Source organism: Loxodonta africana, chromosome 8 (genome assembly GCF_030014295.1).
Source record: "Loxodonta africana isolate mLoxAfr1 chromosome 8, mLoxAfr1.hap2, whole genome shotgun sequence".
Taxonomy (NCBI): domain Eukaryota; kingdom Metazoa; phylum Chordata; class Mammalia; order Proboscidea; family Elephantidae; genus Loxodonta; species Loxodonta africana.
This window is the reverse complement of record NC_087349.1, coordinates 1,499,669-1,513,917: the sequence shown is the minus strand read 5'-3', so window position 1 is coordinate 1,513,917 and position 14,249 is coordinate 1,499,669. Positions and strand designations below refer to the sequence as shown.

Genomic DNA, 14,249 nt, shown 5'->3' with positions numbered 1-14,249 from the left:
TTCTTCTGGCAGTCCATCGTATATTCAATATTCTTCACCAACACCATAATTCAGACATCAGTTCCTCTTCAGTCTTCCTTATTCACTGTCCAGCTTTCCCATGCATAGGAGGCGATTGAAAACACCATGACTTGAGTCAGGTGCATCTTCATCCTTAAAGTGACATCTTTGCTTTCTAACATTTTAAAGAGGTCTTTTGCAGCTGATTTGCAGTATATATGTACTGAATTTCCCCAAGCACCACTCGACCTGTCGAGTTCTGAGTGTAAAACTCAAACTTCATTGGCTGAATTATCTATTTCTACCAATACTTCTATTATTGGTTGCTTTGTACATTTCAAGACTATTTTGTAGTTAGATGTGTTTGTGATCTTCTTCATTTATTGCTCTTTATAGCAGTATATAGCTCCTATCTTTATTCCTTAAGATGTTTTTCATGTCATGGTTTTTTTTCTACTCCTGAAAGTACTATGCTAGCCTCGTGGTTGTTGTATTTGCCAGGAGTTTTTTCTACCAGTGTTTGTCTCTTTTTGTTTAAGTGTGTCTCTTTAAGAGTCCTATTGCTGAATCTTTAAAAATCCAACTTGAGAATCTGGTTTTTTTCTGTTGGGGTATATTTGTGCCCTCTTACCTCATGCTCTCCATATGCCATGCTAACAAAAACAACAAATGCTTTCTTTGTTTGCCATCTCCCCCAACCTACCTTCCACTGATTAAGCTGAATTTTATTCCAGTGGTTTGAAAGTTGTACATTCTGCTTTTATTCCTCTGGCAACTAATTCTCTTGTCAAGTGTTGTTCAGTGGGTTCCAACTCATAGCAACCCCATGCACAATATAATGAAACACTGCCTGCTCCTGCACCATGCTCCCAGTCTTTGCTATGTTTGAGCCCATTGTTGCAGCCACTGTGTCAATCCATCTCCTTGAGGGTCTTCCTCTTTCTCACTGACCCTCTACCAGGAAACCTGGTGGCTTTAGTGGTTAAGTGCTATGGCTGCTAATCAAAGGGTCGGCAATTCAAATCTACCAGGCGCTCCTTGGAAACTCTACAGGGCAGTTCTACTCTGTCCTGTAGGGTCGCTATGAGTTGGAGTCAACTCAACAGCAACAGGTCTGGTCTGGTCTGGCCCACTTTACCAAGCATTATGTCCTTCTCCAAGGACCGGTCCTTCCTGACAACATGTCCAAAGTAAGCAAGATGAAGTCTTGCCATCCTTGCTTCTAAGGAGCATTCTGGCTGCAACCACTTTTGAATGATCGTCAGCAAAATTTTACTTGTGTGTGATATTAATGATATTTTTCAATAATGTCCACATTCTGTTGGATCATCTTTCTTTGGAATGGGCACAAATATGCATCTCTTCCAGTCAGTTGGCCGGGTAACTATCTTACAAATTTCTTGATATAGACAAGTGAGCACTTCCAGCATTGCATACTTTTTTGGAAACATCTCAGTTGGTATTCTTTCAGTTCCTGGAGCCTCGTTTTTCACCACTGTCTTCAGTGCAGCTTGGCTCTCGTGGACTTGTTCTAATTGTAGGATTATGTGAATATTTTTATTAAAAAGCATTAATATTTATTAAATTTATTTTTTTTAACTTACACTTATTTCCCATATTTTATTACCTCATCTTGGATTCATTTCCCTTCTTGCTCAAGAGCAATTTTTCTATGAGGGACCTTGTACATAAGCCCTCTGGGACCTCATACGCCTACTAGTGTCTTTATTGGTTCTCATGTTTAAATGGCGGCTTAGAGAGATATGAGATCTAGGGTCCAAAGCTACTCTCCATGAACACTCTGAAGATACTACTTCGTTTTCTTTGATAACCAGTGCTGTTTTTGAGGAGTTTGGCATAAATTTTATTCTTATTCCTGTTTTTAATCTTTGCGCAGGCTCTTAGGAGTCTCTCCTTGATGGCAACACTGGAGGTTCTACAGCTCCAGGCAGGAGTTTCCAGCAGGAACACATTCAGGGACTGAGCTTAAGCTCCTCCCTGTAGATGGATGAGAGTGGGCAGTACATTTGATCATCTCCGAGGAGCAAACGTGTGCTTCCTTGGAAAGTGACAGGACCTCTGAGTATTCAATTTACGTTAGCCTTTTAAGTACCTGTTCCTGGTAGTTCAACATTTAAGCACTCAACTGCTAACCAAAAGGTTGGTGGTTTGAACCCACCCACTGGCTCTGTGGGAAAATGGCCTGGTGACCTGCTCCGGTAAAGATTACAGCCTAGACAACCCTACGGGGCAGTTCTACTCTGTCGTATAGGGTGGCTATGAGTCAGAATTGACTCTACGGCCCCCAACAACACCACTCCCTGACCCCCACCCCGAGAAGGAATTCAGCCTCCTCAGCTCCATCCCCGTCACAGACCAGCTCACATTTACTGAGCCCATCCTGCTGCAGAGCCTTGTGCTCCCTCAGTCTCTATTTACAAGTTCTCTTCCGGTTTAATAGTTTGGATTCACGTACCTGAGGGTCCTTTACTCTGAGGAAGGAAGGAACCCATGCAGTGACAATAACCTAAAAAATAAAAATCCATCCTCTTGAATGAAGTCACGAACATTCATGAGCATGAGCCAAAAATCAATTCTTCAAACCCTGATTTTCTGACTATGCAAAGGCCGTTTTCATACATGCACCCCAATATCTCATGAAGACAGGCATCCCTGATCAATACAGGTCAGCCACACAGCTCTGCAAGAATAAAGTGACCCATTTCCTTTAGCCCCTCCCCTGCTGAGGAATCTTGACCACCCAGATGTTCTCGGTTTTGCAGGCAGCAGCTTTTTATCTCACATACCCACACTGACACCACAGGCTCTTCTGTGGGAGCAGGTTGACAGTCAAGACTTCAGAGGCGATGGAAGCATCTGGAACAGGAGACACATTCAGCAGGGTGGTGACTTCATCTCTTGGGAGGCCCAGCAGCTCTCCCAGCACATACAGGCAATTCTCACTGTCCATGGTGGTTATTTCCATAAAGTCAACAAGAACGCTGCATTAACAAATACCGAACCACTGCTCTGCTCCAGGGGAGATACAGGGTAGGTTCCTGGAAGCCTCTGGTCACATTTTCATCAACGGATCAATGCATAGCCTTGTTTCATGCATGTTTCTGATTAAAGATCCTTATTTAATATACATTGTTGATTCACTAACATTGATCTCACAGCCAACAGCACCGTAACAGCACTCAGGCCTGAACAAAGCTGATCTAACACACATATTTTCTCTGTGAGGCATCACAGCCTGCTTGCGCTTTGGAACACTGGGCAGATTTCAGCCGAGTACCGAAGGCTATTTGCAAGGCTATTTGTGATTATATTTGTATTAATCTGTAGCCCAGAAGCATGTCTCGGCAATCTTTTTAGAACTGGTAACACTTTCCCGTAGCCCTACACAGCAAATTGACCGGTGACTTTGCACTTCTGAGCACCTGCTATGGCCCTCTGGCACCTCCCCCCACCTGTGGGTAGTGGCCTTGTCTCTCTCCTGGCTTCTCTCTCCATGGGCCTGCACATGGGCACTCTCTGTCACCTTTCCGGCAGGCCTGTCCTAACTGCTCCATCTAACACAGAAGCCTCCCCACCCACCCCACCCCTGAATCCCCTGGCCCGGCTCGGCATTTGTTTCCATAGTGGTCGTCACCTTCTAACACACAGTATTCTTTACTTATGACTATCTTAGTTACCTGGGGTGGCCAGAGCAAAAAATACCACAAAGTGGTGGCTTTAGAGAACAGGAATTCATTTTCTTACAGTTCCGGAGGCCAGGAGTCTGAATTCTGGGCGTGGGTAGGGCCATGAGCTCTCTCCATCAGCTCTGGAGGAGGAGACTCCTGGTGTCCTTCAGCTTCTGAGGTTCTGGGCGTTTCTTGACCTCCACTGGCTGCTTGTAGATGCGTCTTAACGTGGTGTCTGTCTCCCCGCCATGTGTGCCTGTGTCTCTTCTGCTGTTTTTACAAAACGCCACTTAGAAGAGATGAGCTTTGGGAGCCATCCTCCTCTGGTACACCCTCATTAACGTAACAAGAGATAACTCTAGTTCTAAACAGGGCTAAGTTCCCAAGTCCAGGAGTTAGGACTTCAACATATATGTTTGGAAGACTAAATTCAATCCATAACACTTACTGAGTGTATTGTTAAGTTTCTATCTCCCTCTGCAAGAATATAAGCTCTACCAGGGTAGAGACTTTTGTGAGCTTTGTTTCAGCAAGCACCCAGAACGCAGCCTGGCTCATCATAGGCATGGAATAAATATTTACCGAGTGGATAAACTAGATTTCACATGTTTAAGCTTTGGAGGAGACAAAGGAGCTCTGGAACCCACCTCAGCTCCTTAGAAAACTAATAAACTCTGACTTTGAAGACAGTGTTTTATATAATTCTTCTCCATCTTCATTTTCCCCTTTTTGTTTAATTTAATAGCTGATTATGTGACGGCAACCTCTGAGTCTTTGATGCTTGCATCGTTCATTATGGATGGCTACACTATTTTCATAATTAACCTTTAATTGCAATAGCTGAATACAATTTCACAAGGAAAATAATTTACAAATTAAACACAGGTCTCACCTTGATAATTATCACAGGTCTGACTAATGTGCATGAAACTCTCACGTGGCAGGGGGCTCACTCCAATGACAACGCGTTGATTTTCTAATTAGCAAAGGTTAAGTAACGTTTTTGCTTGAAGACCTATGATTTAAACTTATGACATCTGTCACCACGAGAGGCTTCTACAGAGCACGTATGTTGAATCTCAAGTGATTTCCACTAGTCCTACTGTGTCAAGATCTTCTGCTAATATATAATGACCATCCTCAGGACAAAGATTTTTCTTCATGTCAGCTAGATCGGTAAAAGTACTTTGCAACTCACTGATCCATGTAAATAAATCAGGGGCCACCTAAGGAAGAAAAGAGTTAATTTATGTAGTTTTCCTTTATATAGAGAGAAATGGCATTCCACTCACCTTCTTAATAAATTAAGAAGAGAGAATGCAAACCTTTGCTTAATGAATTCTATAAATACAGATTAGACTACAGTCATATGTTGTGGCCAGGTGAGAGGAGGAGGGAAAAAAAGAAGGCAAACAGCAGTGCAGAAAAGGAAGGGAGAAGAGGTTCTAGGAGAGATGGCGAGATGTTTAGTGATTGGAGTCCCTGGGTGGTGCAAATGGTTAATGCGCTTGGCTACTAACCGAAAGGTGGGAGGGTTCGGGCAACAAAGAGGTGCCTTGGAAGAAAGTCCTGGCAATCTGTTTCTTAAAAATCAGCTGTTGAAATTCAGTGGAGCACAGTACTACTGTGACACGCAAGGGGTCACCATAAGTTGGAGTCAACTTGATAGCAACTGGCTTTTTGTTTACTGGACATATGGGGAGGGGACAGATAAGTAGAAATTGGGGGTTGTAAATGGGCCAGAGTAACTCAGAGCTGAAGGGACCCAGAGGCTCCCTCAGTTCAGCCTCCCAGTTATAGATGGGAAAGGGGCACTGAGGAGATGAACGGTTTGATGGAAGCCACATGGGTAAGTAAACACAGTCAACAGTCCTGACAGGGAGACAGACACAAAGGCAGGAAGGGAGACAGGCGGGTGCAGAACCAAGGAAAGACATGAGACCAGAGAGAATCAAAGACAGAGAGGCAGGATGACAGAAAGGCTTCCTCCTTTATCCTCTTGTAGGATGAGGCCAGTATACCTAAATGATTAAACATACATACGTTCATCTAAATTTTTTACCTCAACGATATAATAAAAATATGATCTCCTCTGGATTTATTTATTTGCTCTGCCACCTGGCTCTTACTAACTCTTCATTTTTTGTCATAGTAACATTTACTTAAATGAGTCTTGAAAAGTCTCTTCCTCAAACTCTCAGCCATGGATGAGGATCCATGAAATGTGAATTATCTCAAAGTTAAGACACACTCCAGATAGATTAAAGATTAAAATGTTAGTAGAAGAAAACCCAAAAAAGTACTAGAAGAAAATATCGATGAATAATTGTATTATTATTTTGGAAGAGGGGAAGTCTTTACAAGTATAATCCCGAAGGCAGAAATCATATAAATAAAACAGATATCTGTGACAATGTAAATATCCAGAACGTTTATTTAGAAAAAAGAAATACCACATACAAGTAAAAAGATACAAACTGGAAGAAAATGGTTGCAAATTTTATAACAAAGAGTTAAAGCCCAAAGTAATGTTATAAATCAGTAAGAAATACAACTTCTGCTACCCCCTAAAAAAGTAAAAGACATGAAGAAACAATTAAAAAGTAGGAATGGGGAAAACATAAAAGTTATTCAACTCACAGTGTTTAAAGCATTCAAATTAAAACAATAAACTCTTTTTTTCCCCCAGCCTGTTGAATTGGTGTACTTTCAAAAGAGTATTGCCCATATTAGACTTAATATAGAGAGAAGGGGCAGCTCATACCTTGCTGGTGAAATATAAATTGGTAAATTCTTCTTTGTTGTTGCTGTTGTTAGGTGCCATCGAGTCAGTTCTGACTTATAGCAACCCCAATTACAACAGAACAAAACACTGCCCAGCTCTGCGCCATCCTCATAATCCTTACGTTTGAGCCCATTGTTGAAGCCACTGTATCAATCCATCCATTGAGCGTCTTCCTCTTTTTTTGATGACCCTCTACTTTAACAAGCATGATGTCCTCTCCAGGGACTGAGCCTCCTGACAACATGTCCAAAATATGTGAGAAGTAGTCTTGCCATCCTTGCTTCTAAGGAGCATTCTGGTTTTACTTCTTCCAAGACAGATTTGTTTGTTCTTTTGGCAGTCCATGGTATATTCAATATTCTTCTCCAACACCACAATTCAAAGGCATCAATTCTTCTTTGGTCTTCTTTACTCATTGTCCAGCTTTCACATGCATAGGAGAAGATTGAGAACACCATGGCTTGGGTCAGGCACAGCTTAGTCTTCAAGGTGACATCTTTGCTCTTCAACACTTTGAAGAGGTCCTTTGCAGCAGATTTGCCCAATGCAATGCATCTTTTGATTTCTTGACTGCTGCTTCCATGACTGTTGATTGTGAATCCAAGTAAAATGAAATCCTTGACAACTTCAATCTTTTCTCCATTTATCATGATGTTGCTTATTGGTCCAGTTGTGAGGATTTTTGTTTTCTTTATGTTGAGATGTAATCCATACTGAAGGCTGTGGTCTTTGATCTTCATCAGGAAGTGCTCAAGTCCTCTTCACTTTCAGTAAGCAAGGTTATGACATCTGCATAACGCAGGTTGTTAATGAGCCTTCCACCAATCCTGATGCCCCGTTCTTCTTCATACAGTCCAGCTTCCCGGATTATCTGCTCAGCATACAGATTCAGTAGGTATGGTGAAAGGATACAACCCTGACACACACCTTTCCTGACTTTAAACCGTGCAGTATCCTCTTTTCCTCTTCGAGCAACTGCTTTTTGATCTACGTACAGGTTCCTCATGAGCACAATCAAGTATTCTGGAATTTCCATTCTTCGCAATGTTATCCATAGTTTGTTATGATCCACACAGTCAAATGCCTTTGCATAGTCAATAAAACACAAGTAAACATCTTTCTGGTATTCTCTGCTTTCAGCCAGGATCCAGCTGACATCAACAATGATATCCCTGGTTCCCAGTCCTCTTCTGAATCCGGAAGGAATTTCTGGCAGTTCCCTGCCCTCAGATTCTTCTTAAAGGAAAATATATTTCAAATGCCTTGAAAATGAGTATGCCTTGTAAAAAGACCAGACTTAATGGTCTGACTGAAACTAGAAGGACCCTGAAGGTCATGATTCCCTGACCTTCTCTTAGCCCAAGACTGGAACCATTCCCAAAGCCAACTCTTCAGACAGGGAGTGAACTGAACTGTAAGACAGAAAATGATACTGGTGAGGAGTGATGTTCCTGGGTGAAGTAAACACATGAAACTATGTGGGCAGCTCCTGTCTGGAGTGGAGATGAGAAGGTAGAGGGGGACAGAAGCTGGCTGAATGGACACGGGGGATACAGGGTGGAGAGAAGGCGTGTGCTTTCTCATTAGGGGGAGAGCAACTAGGAGTATATAAAAAAAATAGCAAGGTGTATATAAATTTTTGTATGAGAGACTGACTTGATTTGTAAACTTTCATTTAAAGCACAATTTTTTAAAAAATTAAGTATGCCTTTATACCCAACAATTACACTGCTGAGAATTAATTCTAAGAAAAACTGGACAAGTGTGCAGAGATTTTTACAAGGATACTATATTAGTTTCCTAGAGCTGCTGTGACAAAATACCACAAGCTGAGTGGCCTATATAAACAGAAATTTGTCATCTCACAATTGTGGTGGCTGGGAGCCTGTAATCAGAATGTCAGCCATGTTGATTCCTTCTGAGACTGTGAGGGAGACTCTGTTCCATGGCTCTCTCCCAGCTTCTGGTGACAGCCAGCCCTCACTCCAATGTCCATCGTGACATGCCATCTTCCGCGAGTCTCTGTATCTCTTCCCTTCTTATAAGGACAGTGACCATTACAGATCAGGACCCACCCTACTCCAGTGTGACCTCATGTTAACCTAAGTGATAACATCTGCAGAGAACCTATTGCCAGACAAGGTCACGTTCACGAGTACTGAGGACTTCAGCCTATCTTTTGGGGGAACCTAATTCAATCCATAACAGATATTTATTACAGTATCATATACAATAAATCAAAAAAAAATACAATGGAAACTGGAAAAAGCTTAAAAGACCAAGGGCAGTGGAGTGGCAAAACAAATGACAGTGCGTTTAGAACTGGACACTATGCAGGTGTTAAACCAGGTGTTCTTGTTGTACACTCATGGCTTGGAAAATGTTTTGTGATGAGTTAAGTGCAAAACCCAAGTTTCGAAACCTTGTGTACAGTAAGATTCTAGTTCCCTGGTTTTGTTTTTTACGCTTAGGTGTACCCATAGTAGAATGTGGCAGAAGTAGAAAAGTCTATTCATTCACTAAAAGTGAAAGCAATTGTCTCGAGTAGTGTTGTAACTTCTCTTATCTTCATTTTAGTATCCTTCCGTTTCCATAATAAAAAACTGCTACATTTGTAATCAGGGACAAGGAGAGCGAGAAATCTAAAAACAATGATTTACAATTTTTCATCATATTTTGGTGGGATATAAATGTCTTAATTGACTAGTGATGAAAATTAAAATATCTAGGCATTTATTTAACAAAAGGTCCATGGGAAGCCTTTATGACAAGAACAAAAGTCAAAGTTGCTGAAACGAGAGAACCAGACGGAAATGTTAACACACCAGAGTGACTCAGGCTGGGATTCCCAGATCCTCTTCAGTACAGAGGTGTGCAGCTGGCTGACGGGCGGATGCAGAACAGGGAATCCTCAGAGTAGCCATTTTTAATAACTTCCTTTGTCATCTGTTCCCAACTCTGATCACAAAAGGCAGCAACTCCTTCAATTAACTCCTTATTCCAATTTTTTTTTTTTTTTTAAGTAAAATGCTCCCTGGAGAATTTTTGTAACTGAACGTCACTCGGGGTCTTGTCGTGTCTTATTAGCCAATTGAAATAAGACGGACACTAATTGCAAGGGAAACAGAAAGTGGCAAGTTTCTTGTCTGCACATACAAGGAGCGCTGGGAGGTCTAGCAGCCAGAAGGCCACGTGCTCACCATCTGAGGGTGCTGAGAGCTTTTTGTTTCCAGTGGCGTCGGGGCTTGGGTCTGGTTTCCGGAACTCTTTGCACTTTTTTTTGCACTTAGCCCTCCCATGCCCATACTTGGAGGTCCAGATATTAAATCATTTTCCATGGGATGTGCTATAGTGGGACCCGTCACTTCTAAAATGGAATCGGGTGAAATCATGGGCTGGGAGATATCGTTCTTTCCAGTAACAGTCGGGTCCGGGGTCGGTTGAAGGACTCAATCTCTTCAATCTGCGCTTGCTTCAAGGTGTAGCCTGGGCCAGTTCAATGGATGGAGCCACTACCTGCTGCGACTTCCTGAAAAATGTTGCTCAAAACAAGCTCGTGGCTAGCAAGACAAAGAAGGGGGTGGGGTGTTGATTGGGGTTTTCATTTTCACCCAGTAAGAATACTGCAAGGCTGGCTTTATAAGACGGTAGAGCGATTCATGTCCGTTTCGTGCCTGAGGATTTGTGGACATAAGCAGATTCTAACTCTTCCCTGCTGTGATCTACGAGCCCTGTCCCATGAGTCTACCACATCGTGTGCTTTCCCCAGAGCATAGAAGTGATGGGAACCAACCTGCAATCTCACCCAAACTCGGACACCCTATGGCCCACCCATTTTCAAAGACTTGTGAAGCTACGTCTCAGAAGCGCAGACACCTTTGAGACCTTCATCCCAAAGGCCCTCCTTGGTGTCAGGTAGCCAGCACAGAACAGAGTTCACCCTCTTAGGCTCGGGAGTAAGATAGGCTTGACACAACTTTGCCACCCAGCAGCTGTAGGTCCTTGAGTACTTCGGGGGTAGTGGTAAGAGTCCCTACTTTGCAGGCTTGTTGCGAGGATCCCTGAATAATGTGTGCCTAGTATGCAGCCCTCAATAAAAGGATTACTTGGGTTTTGTTTTTCTTAACGTTATTTTCTTTTCCTAAATCTTCATCAGATAGTTCTTTTAGTAATTGTAACTACTGTTCATTTTAATTTCCAGGAAAGTTGTTACTCTGTGGTACAGACACATGTATCACTTTGAATTTCTCTTTTTGTACCAGCTGCCTAAAAAATCATTGTTTTATAGTGGTAAAGTTATTAAAGACACAATTAAACCCACCTGCCTATGAAATTTGTTAGAAATATTTTAATATTTCTGTACTCACTGACCTCGGCCTAACTCTGTAGCGTACTCAGAAAATCACAGTAAGCATGCTCCTTGTAGAATACGTCCCGAATGACGTTTATCATAAAGTACTCCTCGAGGAGCTGAATTCTTGGTAAAATTATCAGTTCCGACCTCACCCACCCAGACGACAAGCCCAGGACCTTTCATGGGAACTTCAAAGGGAAGCATTCTGTGAGGCAAGAGCCAGACAACATCATACTTCAAATGGATTTCTGCCTCCAACTAATTGACTTGTTAACTATGCTAATATGTGCACGTCCTCTGCCCTTGTGTGTGCCATTCAGTAGATAATGCTGTGGAACCAGCACTCTAAGATTAGAGAGCAAAGACTCCAGCAGTTTCTATAAGCCTCTTCTCTTGGAAGCCAGATTAGACTTCCAAAACAGTTTAGACAATTTTAGTGTATCTCCCAAACGTTTTGTTTCTGTTGCAAATGCGTTGCCTCTCGAAAGACAGCCTCTTTATTAGGCATTAGCCTCAGGGGGAAATCTGCAACCTTTCCATTTAGCAAGCCAACTTGAAGGGGAGGAGACGGACGCCCCAGCATTGTGGTCCCCGACCATGGGCTTTCCGTCTGGCACTGAGGCAAGCAGAGCAGAGCTTCCCTCCTGACCTGACTGCCTCCTCTGTCGTCCCCAGGTGCTGCTGGTGGCCAACAGGGGTTCCTGGGCTGCATCCGCTCCTTGCGTATGAATGGGGTGACACTGGACCTGGAGGAGAGGGCCAAGGTCACCTCCGGCTTTGTGTCCGGATGTTCCGGCCACTGTACCAGCTATGGGGCCAACTGTGAGCACGGTGGCCGGTGTGTGGAGAAGTACCACGGTTACTCCTGTGACTGCACCCATACGGCCTACGAAGGCACGTTCTGCAACAAAGGTAAGGCAGGCCTGACTCCAGAGCCCAGGCCAACTGTTTAATGGTGTTTCACCTGCACACAGGTGTTTCGTCTGCACACAGGAGTGCTTCACCTGCACACAGGTGTGCTTCACCTACACACAGGTATACTTCATTGTGAGGGTCAACTGATCAGAATTCTTTCTCCACAGGTAAGAAGTTTCTTAAATTACTGTGTAACCTTTGCTGTTTATTCAGATGGGAGAAGCTCTGAGTGGGGGACAGAACTGCCCCCAGATTCTAGAAAGCTGGACACTGACCAGAGCGTCACACTTCGGTGGGGTGACAGAGGGGGGCTGCATACTGGGCTTCCCCTGTGGCCACAGTGACTCAACCACCTTGCTCAGGGGCCTGGATCAGTGGCATCACTAGAGGGGTTCTCAGGGTGTGGACAGCACCAAATGACACTGTCAGGGGGGTGACATCAGGATGACTGTCTATAAAATTTTTGCACAGTGTTCCAGCAGAAATTTATTATTTTTTATAAAAATATCCCTGTAGTTAGTTATAAAAACAAAAGAAATTTTCATAAGCCCAGCTTACATGTATCAATATACCTACAAGGCTAAAACTCTATGCTAGTTTACTTTTTGAACCTTCTAATGCTCTCTGGTCCGAGCTGTCATTATTATCCAATTACAATGATGCTTTGAATCACGTGATTTCATCTCTACACACTACAAGCATACACTGTTGTTTTTATAGCTGCTGATTTTGTCAAATTTTCTGGTGTTTTAGCTACAAAATTGTGATAATTAGCATGGAGGGGTGACACCATGAGTTACCGCACTGGGTGACACCAACCCTAAGGACACCGCTGACCTGTATACCTTCCCAGCTCCAAGAGCCTCCTGCTGCCGGCTGCTGTCATCATTGTTATCACCTCTGGGCCTGGCTCTCAGCCTCAGCTAAACAGCAACCAGTTGCCATTGAATCGACTCCAACTCACGTTGACCCCATGTGTGTCAGAGTAGAACTATGATCCACAGGGTTTTCAATGGCTAAGTTTTCAGAAGTACACAGCCAGACCTTTCTTCCGAGGTGCCTCTGAGTGGACTCGACCTTTTGGTTAGCAGCCAAGTGTGTTAACTTGTTGCACCGTCCAGGGATGCTGAAATGCCATATCTGATACATCGGCTCAGAGCATCTGTTATCACTGTCATTTCAGCCTTGTATGATTCCTTCAATCCCAACAAATTCTGCAGGCTAATCGGCCGCACACGAGAGCCCAGTGTGTGTGATGTGATCGTGTGAGTGAACCCCCTGGTCCTGCATTGACCGTGCATGCTCACTCAGCTGGCCCTCACTCGGCTGGTGGTGGTATGGTGGGTCACAGGCCCACAGAAGGTGTGCCATGGGGAGCTGGCACTGCTCCGGAGCTACCACAGAAAGGCATGTCAACCACTCTTCTTTCTCAGTGAGGGCACAGTGTTTGGAGAAGTTTCCTGTAAATGTCTGGTGCATCTCTTAATAAGCAGCTTTACATAAGTAGCCCATTCATACTCCCCTGAATACATGGAGGGCTGTTTATGCATCATGGTTCACACACAGAAGGAGGAATTGTCCCATAGCATTATTTGAGCTCCATGCTGCTGTGAAAGTCACTGCAGTGGGTACATACAAATAAGGTCATACAGTGTGAGGGAGAAGATGGTGTGCAGCAGACAGATGGTGTGAGGGAGACTGATGGTGTGAGGGAGACTGACGGTGTGAGGAAGACTTGGCATGAGGGAGACAGACAGTGAGGGAGACAGATGATGTGAGGGAAACAGAAGATGTGAGGGAGACTGACGGTGTGAGGGAGACTGACGGTGTGAGGGAGGCTGACGGTGTGAGGGAGGCTGACGGTGTGAGGGAGGCTGACGGTGTGAGGGAGGCTGACGGTGTGAGGGAGGCTGACGGTGTGAGGGAGACTGATGGTGTGAGGGAGACTTGGCATGAGGGAGACAGACAGTGAGGGAGACAGATGATGTGAGGGAAACAGACGATGTGAGGGAGACTGATGGTGTGAGGGAGACTGACGGTGTGAGGGAGACTGACGGTGTGAGGGAGACATGGAATGAGGGAGACAGACAGTGAGGGAGACAGATGGTGTAAGGATAACAGATGATGTGAGGGAAACAGATGATGTGAGGAAGACAGACGGAGTGAGGGAGACTGACGGTGTGAAGGAGACAGATGGTGTGAGGGAAACAGATGGTGTGAGGGAGACTGACGGTATGAGGGAGACAGACGGTGTGAGGCAGACTGACGGTGTGAGGGAGACTGACGGTGTGAAGGAGACAGAGTGTGTGAGGGAGACATGGCATGAGGGAGACAGACAGTGAGGGAGACAGATGGTGTGAGGGAAACAGACGATGTGAGGGAATCAGATGATGTGAGGGAGACAGATGGTGTGAGGGAGACTGACGGTGTGAGGGAGACTGACGGTGTGAGGGAGACTGACGGTGTGAGGGAGACTTGGCATGAGGGAGACAGACAGTGAGGGAGA

General features: G+C 44.2%; 1 protein-coding gene across 1 annotated transcript in view; it reads left to right on the top strand.

Moving 5' to 3' along the window:
* CNTNAP2 (contactin associated protein 2) overlaps nucleotides 1–14,249 on the top strand; it is a 1,506,181-nt gene that overhangs the window by 1,321,025 nt on the left and 170,907 nt on the right. Inside the window, exon 18 of the mRNA XM_064290350.1 lies at nucleotides 11,504–11,740. Within this exon, the coding sequence (XP_064146420.1) occupies nucleotides 11,504–11,740 (237 nt within the window). The remainder of the gene's footprint in view (nucleotides 1–11,503; nucleotides 11,741–14,249) is intronic.